The 10,276-nt window shown below is 51.6% G+C and overlaps 1 protein-coding gene across 1 annotated transcript; it reads right to left on the bottom strand.

Annotated features, from left to right (window-relative positions):
* Window positions 1-4,954: 4,954 nt before the first annotated feature.
* On the bottom strand, window positions 4,955-5,591 carry FOXG_06613 (uncharacterized protein). Its single transcript, XM_018385305.1, has one exon. The coding sequence runs from the start codon at window positions 5,272-5,274 to the stop codon at window positions 5,002-5,004; it is 273 nt and encodes a 90-aa protein (XP_018242595.1). The 5' UTR covers window positions 5,275-5,591; the 3' UTR covers window positions 4,955-5,001.
* Between the last annotated feature and the right edge of the window lie 4,685 nt (window positions 5,592-10,276).

Below are 10,276 nucleotides of genomic sequence, written 5' to 3'. Positions count from 1 at the left end.
CAAATATCATGTGATTGGATACCGTATTTCGCGATTGTGTTCTCTACAAGCCTAAACCAATTTCGAATAATAGTCGGATCTTCACATTTGGCTCTCTGGTAATCATATCTCCGAAAGAAACGCATCTTGAGCTCTGGTTGTCGCTTGATAAAATTGTTAGCCCAGTGCATGCCGACAGGTGACGCGTTGCGGTCAGCGAGGAGACAATTAGCCATTGCTTCAACAAAAGACAGTTTTGGGGGAAACCCTTGGGAATCTAGCTTTAGAATAAAGCGAACTAAAGTCTTTTCTTCTAGATTAGATAGCTTTCGTGATCCTGGTGTCCAGTCGCGTCGGGATTGAGCGCCATTCTGGCGGCGACGTAATGTACTGCGATTGACGTTATATATACTTGCAGCGCGTCGGATGCTTAATTTTGGGTTATTTTGAAGGGCCTGAAGTGCAAGAAGGATTCTACCTTCTTTATTGGGTTGTGACATACTGGGTGGTTGAGAATTATTTGATTAGGTAGTGATGATGTAGGATGAGGGATTTTTGGCTCACATACTTGTCTGGCTCACATACTAGTGATACACGTTACCTTAAAAGTCATTTTTTCCAACTTTTGATGATGGCGACCTGTATCCGTTGGGGGCAATGGATTCAGGTCCCTGTCTTCATTAGCGTGGTTTTATTTTATATGTGTTTTCCATTGGATTCAGACCTGTATCCGCCTCGCAGCTAGGATAGGATAGGCTTCGCCCTAACACCGGACATCAAGGTGCGGCACACTATTCATCGTGTGTTCCTAAGTAGTATCCTCGTCTATCTTCTCCATGCTGTGATTCCATTTGGACACTATACTAGGCCAGTGAGGCGGCAGTCTCGACGATCCCAGCACGACCAGAGGTGCCGCCTCTTGTTGGTACTTCGTTGCACTAGCCTGACCATCAGACCGCTCAACCAGAATTCTCACGGTCTCATTGCCAAACATCGCTCCTTCGAGCCGGTCATGTATTCTATCCTCGGACAAGCCCTTTCCCATAGCGAGGGTACAGACGAAGACCAGCGCGCGGCACATGCCTATGCGGGCGATGCGTGATGCAACAATCAGCAGGCAGTCTGACCCGAGTCTCGAACGCATCCAGTGATTGAGTTCATGGATGTTTGGACGGGACGATAGTCCTGTCAACATTATTTTCTGCGTCCTCTCGACCTTAGCTTTGGGCAGGTCCAACCTGATCCAGTCGATCAGATCGTCCCAGCGTCGCAGTGATCCTTTGACGTGGCTAGAGTATATCCTGGCAAACCTGGGCTGGATCAACGTGCAATCTATAACCTCGAGCTTGATGCTCCTCAGCTTGTTGACGTCTGAGTATTCCAGCTTTGGGTGAAGTTGCTTCACTTCTTGTAGAATCTCTATCATGACCTAATTAGACATCATAGAAGAGAAGCGACAGGTCCAAAGTGAATACAAACCAAGTGCAATGTTAAAGTCCCCCTCGTACTCGAAACAAACCCATCCTGAGCTGGCGTCGTTGTGAAACTGCCAATCCGTAACACCGCAGTCTTGTAACCAGTAACTTATGAGCTCTCGTGCACCGCCAAAGGGAATCTGGTAGGTTGTAAGTGATGGGAGTCATTATGACTGAGGCTAGTTATAGAAATCGCTCAGAAATCTATTACATTATATATGGGAATGTAGTAGCGTTCACTACTACGACCAGCCGGGACATCAATAAGATGCGTCGGCAGGTCCAGAGAAATCCGTGGCATGCCCTCGTGTTATCTCTTCAGAGTTCAGAGTCCTCGGGTAGTGCTTTGGAGAATGAAAAGTGGAAAGAGATAATGTTACTGCCAAAGACATAAGGAAGGGAGGGTTTATTTCTTATGAAAGGGAACAGCATGTTTTGCGACAAACCAGGATCAATTCTCCCATAGAAAGGAAAGGCCAATCCTAGATTTCTAAATTGAGCAGTTCTGGCTACCAGCCCTCTCTCCCGGCATGGAAAACTGAAGCACGTATGCTCCCTAAGCGATAATCGATCGAACCAGTCCCTAAAAAGACGAACTTCACCAAGCTAACATATAGACATAACCATCTAGTTGTGTGCGAAAAGAAGACTCTCCATAACTAGGCCAAGTACATACAGTTCAAGTCCGCCTAGGCCACGTCGTCACGGACACCGCGTCGGCATGCGCCGCTTCTTCATTTTCCTCATCGTCACTTGAGGGGATCCACAGGCAGCGGAGGTCCTCATCCTCCCCATCTTCTCGACATGGATGATTATGGGTAAACTCGATGGATGTGGATATGTGATTATCCTCTTTGCGATCATTCGTAGTTCTCGGCTCGACCCTGCTCTCAACGGTATGCGATAGCGAGTCGAGGGTATGGCTTGTCACGGAGTCATCGATCCTGTGAATGGATTCACTACTGGGTACTTGAACGTAAAGATTTGGCGATTTATCTGGTGCCTTCACTAGCTTCTTGATCCTCTCCCATGCTTTGACTTCTTTCATAGGGCCATACGTCTCATCCACAATGCGGCGTCGCAGCGTTCTTTTCTTGTCAATTCTAGTGTGTTCACTACGGATCATCGATTCCTAGAGAGTGATTGATACGAACATCGCCAAACATGGCAATAGTGCATATTTAAGCATTCCAAGGGGATCCAAGAGGCCTTTTTCCAATTTCAGAACCTAGCTGGTCGTACAGTAAGTCCTTCCCTTTTTGATACGCGACACTTTGAAGATTCGTTCTTTCGATTGAGCCGGGTCTCATCCTATTTTAGCCTCTGGATAGTTTCTGTTCTTCGCAAATCTCTCTTCCTTTGCTTCTGCGGCAGATATAGCAGAACCTGGTCCAGCATCTTGCGCTTTCCGTCTGATCTGAGCAATCTATCCAGTGTAGAGCCTTCGAGACGATAATGCTTTTGCGGGCTGGGATCACAATACAAGTCGGCAGTGGGCTTATACACAGAGCTGCGGAATATGCATCCCCCAAGTCAAGGGTGACTTTAATCTGTCACGTACGAATACTGACGGTCCAGATTCACTATGATGGTTTGAAATGCAAATTTTTCGTGAGAGGCAGGAACTTCAGGAGGCCTACGATAAGAGTAAGTTGGTAATATCCATATATTGTAGCGCTTAGTTGTTGTTTGTAATGGTGCTCCTCTCGGCGCAAGTCATCTCTACATCTGCGTCCTCCTTCATCTCAAAATCATCATCCGACGGCGGCCATAACACGATCGTCGGAATACACATTTCGTTATCCCTTGATGCCTCCTCATTGTCTATATCCATCGGCTCGAACTGAGCGCCAGTGTCCATCGCTTGTCCGGCCACTTGTGTATCATGACTTAGATTAGCTTCCAATTTCTCGGTCTTCTCTTGCTGACGAAGCGTCCAAAGATTTTCTCTCCGCAGAAATAGCGGCTGTAGGGCAGGTGGTGACCTTACGTTCTGTTTTCGCATCAAGCCAATTATATGCATGCCAGGTGGAGAGCAGACAGGATGCGGAGGTGACAAGTTTCACATCGGCACGGCGAGCAGGGCTTAAATAGCAAACGAGTGACTTTGTTTTGGCCACATGGAACGAGACGGAGCTGACGGCCTTTCTTGCTTTCTAGCGCTATGAGCTTGATACTGTTCATCCTGTGCATGTAGTCATGCTCGTCTGGTTCTGGCTTCTTCCTCCCACTGAAGCAATCCATGGTCTATATCCTGTCAGCGCTCAGTATGAATGCTTGGCATAAAGACATAAGGGTGTTTCCGACATTATGAATTAGATTTTGCTAATTGTCTCATATGTATTGGGACATTTACGACGACCGTCTGTGCACGTGCACTTCTCACCAAACCAGATGCAGAATCATGCTGTTCCTTAAACGGTAAGAAGCATCCCAGGTAGCGGGAGCGATTATGGAACAACCTCAGGCGCATTAGTTTTACAGTACCTAGGCCAATAAATAAATCTATTTGATCTATCGTTCCTTTCTTTCTTCTTCTACACATCTTGTCATCTTTTTCTCTCAAGACATCCATCAAGACATCCATCGAAACTTATCGTGCTGTTCCTTTTCTGCCCTCTTCATTTTCGTTCTTGAATGAATAAAAGAGAGGAGAAAGAAAGTACAACTACGAGCACATCAGAAAAGACCGATCAAGAAGACCCATGTACGCTTGATGTTCATACTCAACAGGCCGGCATCGCGGGCGGCATACCGATCATGCCATGACTTCCCATTGGCCAACTTGTATTATTGTTCATATCTGGTCCAGCATCCTCGTAACAATTCATTTGAGACAATGCTCTAGTGATGATCGATAACAGCGGGTTTCCAGCAAAGTGACCCGACTGCGGTCCGTCCTCTGCCGTCGTCGTGGTATGTTTCGAACTGTCTGGCCAACCTGTCGCAGCGGTCGACCGCGGGCTAGGACGAGTCTCGTCTGATGGAGTCCGCGCTTGCATCTCAATGTCACTCTTCGACTGGGCGGACGGCATGTGGCTGTCGCTGGCTGCCGCAGCCGTGGACTGTGTAACTTTTGCGGCACCATTGCCAGCATCAGCAATAGCATCGGTGTCGCGGTTCGCCAGTCCACCGTCGCCCAGACCTCCCTCGGCTTCGATGGGAGCCTGACGGACGACATGTGGGTCGGCTGAGGGAAGATGCATCATATCGATGGGCAGGTGACCGTTGTCAAGTTGATCCATCATCTCCATGCCCAAGTCCACGTTCATGTCCATACCCATGTTGTCGAGATCAAATTGCAGCATGTTACCCCAGTGATGTGCGCCAGGGAAATCTGTCACTTGGCCAAAGTCCAGCATAGCCGACTGCATCCAATCATCCTCTGCCATCATCGTTGTCAGATCGACAGATCCTGGCTCATCTCCGTGACTAGGCTGCATTGCATCATCCGACGGGCCATTCATAGCCATGGAAGCAAATGGTGCGGTCGGCTCACACCACGGCTCGCCTTCCGCATCCTCATCTTCAATCGAAGTGTACGGCATCACGGCGTCCTGATCATCTGGTGCATGATCGTGAAGATGGCTCGAGGCTGCATTGTTTGGTTCCGCCGGCTCGCTCCGGTCGCGAACCCGTGAACGACGGCAATCGCCTCTATAAACGTGATGATGATCATCACCTTCGCCGTTGGCGTTATCGGTGTCATTGTCGCTGATATGGTTGTCGGTACTACCAAGGTCACGAACAGCATGATCCGGGCAAGCGTCGAGGCGAGCTTCCCTTCGGATTCTTGTCTCGGTCTCTCCGGGGCCGGCATTGTCACGACCCCGGCGTCGGGTCATCCTCGGCGCTGGACTGGCTGGAACGTCCCAGGTACTCTCACCATCGTCTTCGGCTTCGGATTCGCCGTCGCCGGCGACGATGATTTGCGGCTGCGTCGGTGAGGCGCCAGACCCTGATGAGCCATCGCCCTGACGACCTCTGCTGCGAAGACTGAGCACACGGGGTGATGGCTTCGGCGCTGGTTTGGTGACCCGGCACGGCTTCGTATTGGCCGGCTGCTTCCGTTGTCTCGCTGGCTTCAGAACAAGCTCGCCATTAGACACAACCTGCCTTCGCCAAATATCGTGAATCTGTAACCACCGTCCCGGTCAGCGACTTGCTCAATCGGCTTCTTCAGCCTTCCGCACTTCTACACTTCTAAACCTACCACGTCGTTCGTGTCTTCCGGCAGCGATTCCCCCTCTGGGACGTACACTGAGCCGTCCCAGAATCCATGGATCTTGTTGTAGAACGCAAGCACGGCGATCGTACCGCAGTCCTTGCCGAACTGATAGTTCTTCTTGATCGCCGTCATGCCTCTCTTGCGCATGGTCTGGCTCACCCCATGCTCGATCTTCTGGGTGGGGGGACCTGGAACGAGTCTTCCGAGGCGCCATGTCTACCTCTTCAGCCGGAATGGAAGCAGAGACGAAACAGTATCGTCTGGGTCTCGATGCTGTTCCAAGATATGGAAGCTGTGCATGTATCGAATGTAGGCCATCTTTTGAACGAACGGCGGAATTAAGTGGATGAATCGTCCTGTCCCAAACCGGACTCGCGACTCTCTTGCAGCAAAGAACGACCCATTTCTCCCGCTATGCCTTCTTGCCAGGCCAATGTCTTGATTCGATTTCATTTTCGGCCTTCTTTCGTTGTCGAGCCATTGCCGAATTTTCCAGACTTGCCTTGCCAAGGACTGTTGGTCGGTCGTCGTGCAGCGGAACGGGTCATGTCGGTGTTACTCTATGGTCGTTGCAAAAAGTCCTCAGGTAATCCAGGGTTAATTTCCACCTCTCCATCACGGTGCCAGACTGTCGGGACGAATTCGACGTCGACATAGGTCAAAACGGCTGGAGCGAGGGGATGGACGAGGAATATGAGGCGCAAATCCATGGTAGAGGTGGATCAAGTGTCTGCTAGAGCCAACATCTTTTTCAAACCCTGAGTGTGGGTTCCATTTTACATGTCCTCTGTCAATTTTGTTCTTCAACTTCCTATTTCCACCTTCCCCTTCTTCCGTATACAATATCACTTGCCCTCACCTTAGATGCAGTCGCTCAGAGCTGATGTTACATCGGTAGTTAGGATCGACATATTCTGCATTGAATCCACATCACGTGGGGGACTGCAACGGTTAAAACGGACTTTTAATCGCTGATCTAGTGGCCCAGGGCTTGAGCTTTTGACAGGCCATTCCTGCCGTTGTAAAATACCAGCTATGTTATGTTATGTTATGTATATTTTTCGTCCGGGGGCCGTAGGCCCCAAAAAGTCTCCTACTGGAGCACAGGACGTGCTGAGCTAGAGGAATTACAGTCTATCTATACGCTAATTACAGAGATATTTGGCCCTAACGAGGATTAGTCATCCGCTACGCGAAAATTAGTCTTCCCCTCAGAGTCCAATTTCTGCGAACGCGTCAACAAACTGCGCTCTATCCAGCATATCAACAGCACAAATGGCGCATCTTATCAAGCTTGCTACCCGTCAGCGGGATGATCAAGCGCGGCTGATGAATGACAGCCGCAAGGTAAGCCTGTTTTTAGGCGATCGTGAGCCTCTCAACGCGGTTGTCGCGGGGCTGCCTCCGAGTGATCGCAGTCGGATGGAGGGCGTATCAGCGCCTTCCATTTAGCTGCAAGCATATAAGAAAGAGGAAAGGTAACAAAAGAAACGTATTGAAAATAAAAAGAGAGAAAGAGAGAAAGAGAGACGCGAGTGCTTCTCGAGTCGTGTTCGCCTAGTAGCGAGGGCAGATATTTCCAAAGAACGCGCTGGCCTTGGATAGGTCGATATATTTGGTAAAGTCTTTTCCTATTGCTAGATTGACCGCTGCATTCGGTGAGGGTGCAAGCCTCATCCGGTGACGCGGCGGTATCTTTCTGCAGTAGAAGATGTGATCCGGTGCTTTGCGTCGGCCACATGAGCAGACTAGGCGTGCGTCGACATGGTCGAATCTCTCGTGATACGCAGCGAAGTCCCCGTGAAGGGATCTCGCTGCCAACAGATGGTGCAAGGCTGCGCGCGGGAGCGAAAGCTCCGGCGGGCAGCCTGTAGTCGCCTTGAGATTGAGCCTCTTATACTGCTCAGGGGCAGAGGTCGACCACCACGTCTCGAATGCTTCTTTCGGTTTCTGTCTTGCGATCCTTCGCAAGTATGCTAGTGTTGGCTGAGCCTGCCCAGGCTCGGGGGCTGATGATGCTGCTTTGGCCAGTTTATCGGCCTGTTCGTTGCCGGGGATGTCGGTGTGTCCTGGCACCCAGCGTACCTGTGTGGCTCCATGCAAAGCCGCTAGTGCCTGAAACTCGAGAAAGACGTCCTGTGAGGAGTCGGAAGGTGTGCCTCGCAGGCATGTAGCAGCTGCAAGATTGTCTAGGCAGATTATGATGTTTCGTGAAACTGATTCTTGTAGGTTTAGAGCGGCCTTCAAGCCCTGGAGCGCCCCTGTAGCTTCGGCAGGTCCAAGGCGACCTGACCCGTCGAGGACGGGGAAGTTGCCCTGGTGAATAGTAAAGCCGTAGCTGGCAGCTCCCTGAGAGGAGAGAGAGCCATCTGAGTATATTACTAGGGTTAGCGGATCGAGTGACTGCACCCAACGGAGGAAAGCGTCGGCCGTTTCCTTCTTCGACGCTGTCTGCAGCGGTGGCATTTGTTCTTGGTTGAAGCATCGCTGGATGAGCTTCGGTCGCGCGCACGGCGCAAGGAGCTCATCTGTGCGTCGAAGACGTGTTCGGAAGCTACTTTCCGTCTGTGCTTGATATCTTCGTTTTATGAGGTCGTGGTAAGCAGGTTGGCTGGGCGGACGCGTTCGCCTCGCCAGAGGGTGAGCCTCATCAAGCGATTTGAGCCGTGCAGAGAATCGGAGTCGTCGTGATTCAAGGAGTTGCGCGACTGGCGGTATCCCACTTTCTCGGTGGAGAGCAGCAATAGGTGTTGTCTTCCAGACGGGAAGTATAGCTCTCATGGCCTGGTTCATGGCTTTGGTCATTCTCTGTATGAGATGTTGGTTGCTTGAAGGTAAGTCTTTACTGGGTTGATTCCATCGCGGCCTGGATGTGCCCGGGTACCAGGCCTCGGAGCCGTGGAGCAGCACGGGCTCGATACATGCCCTAACGGCACTTCGTACGGCAGCCGGCAGCCGGCAGCGGGCCGTGTTTCGTGTTGGTGAGTCCTCGCAGATGGTAGGCCACGGCTTGCGCTTTCGCCGCCCACTTCTCTACATGGATTCGGAACGATAGCCTGCTGTCAAGCCAGATGCCCAGCCAGCGTAGGGCTGACTCGGGATGTTTCTCGATGTCGCCGTGACGTACTGCCGGGGCGGTCCTGAGTTTGCTGCGAGAGAAGTGCATGACTTCAGTCTTCTTCGAGTCGAAGGAGACACCGTTCGTCGCTCCCCAGCGCACCATCTCGTCGATGGCCCCGGAAGTCATAGCCGTAGTTTCGTCTACTGTGTCGCCTATGGACAGGATGGCCGTGTCATCAGCATAACCGAAGCGACCCTGAGGGTTTCCTAGTCGGTAGATTGGCTCAGTATAGAGTAGAAAGAGAATTGGCGATACCGGCGACCCCTGAGGGAGGCCGCACTGAAGGGGAGAAGAGGCCGTGACGGTGTCTTGGTACCTGACACGCGCAGACCGGCCGCCCATGAAGGAGCCAGCCCAACGAGCCAGATAGTCAGGCCAGCCTTGTTCGCGTAGACGCAGAACTAGCCTGTTGCACATGACGGTGTCGAAAGCACCTTGGACGTCCATTGTGACTAGAGTCGCCACCTTCTTGCGTGCAAACGCTTCTTCGATATCGTGGATCAGAGCTGTCACCAGGTCTGTCGCAGACCTTTTGGGGAGCGCTCCAGCTTGCTGTGGGTGCAAGACGTTGTAATGCACCGCTGCCCAGGCTAGGCGGCGTGCGATCAGTCGTTCCAGTCCCTTGCCAAGACAGGAGAGTAGTGAGATAGGTCGCCACGCTCGTGGCTCTGTGAGGTCTCTGCGTCCCGGTTTCGCGATCATGACCACCTCCGCCTCCTTGAATGGTTTTGGATGATGGCCTGTGGTAAGGCATCTTTCGAAGAGACGACGGACGTGTGTACCGATAATATGCCATACTGCTTCAAGAAGTTTGACTGTGATGTTGTCTGACCCTGGGGATGTATTGCCTGTGTAACAAGTCGCATATTGCGCCTCCTCTAGAGAGATTTCGGGAGAGAATGGGATCGATCTAGGTGGGAATACTGGCGTCCATGCGTTTGCGATGTCGTCCTCCGCAGTTCTTCGTTCAAGCGTGGCCTGTCGGAGTGCGTTGGCTTTATCTATCTGGCTTTCATACACGACGTTATCGACCTGTAGAGGTGGCGGCTGGAAGGCTCCTGGGGACTTTAGCCACCGGACAGCTTTGAAAACATCGCTACTGCTGGAGAAGCCATCGATGAGGTTACGCCAATAGCGCCTCTTGGCCTGACGGACTACACGATGAAAGCCTCTTTTGGCGATCTGAACATCCTGGTTGAAGCCGAGCAGGTAGCTTCTTCTGATGGCTCGAAAAGCAGCCGCGGCGTCGGCGCACTCCTCCGTCCACCAGGGAGCCGGACGTCCGCCTTTCCGTGCGGGCCTCCCAGACGCTTTTGCTGCTGATGTTAGTAGACTCACAAGTGAAGAGGCAAGCTCGTCCAGCTCCTCGGGGGTCGAATCTGTCAGGGGTATTCCTGTAGCGCCAAGCTCTACGATCTCGACGAATCGTTTAAGCTCGTCTTCCGTCTTGACTCGGATCTTGGCCGGTTGTAC

The sequence above is a fragment of the Fusarium oxysporum genome, chromosome 3, assembly GCF_000149955.1.
Source record: "Fusarium oxysporum f. sp. lycopersici 4287 chromosome 3, whole genome shotgun sequence".
Taxonomy (NCBI): domain Eukaryota; kingdom Fungi; phylum Ascomycota; class Sordariomycetes; order Hypocreales; family Nectriaceae; genus Fusarium; species Fusarium oxysporum.
Note: the sequence above shows the minus strand (reverse complement) of the source record. Positions and strands in the feature narration are given on the sequence as shown.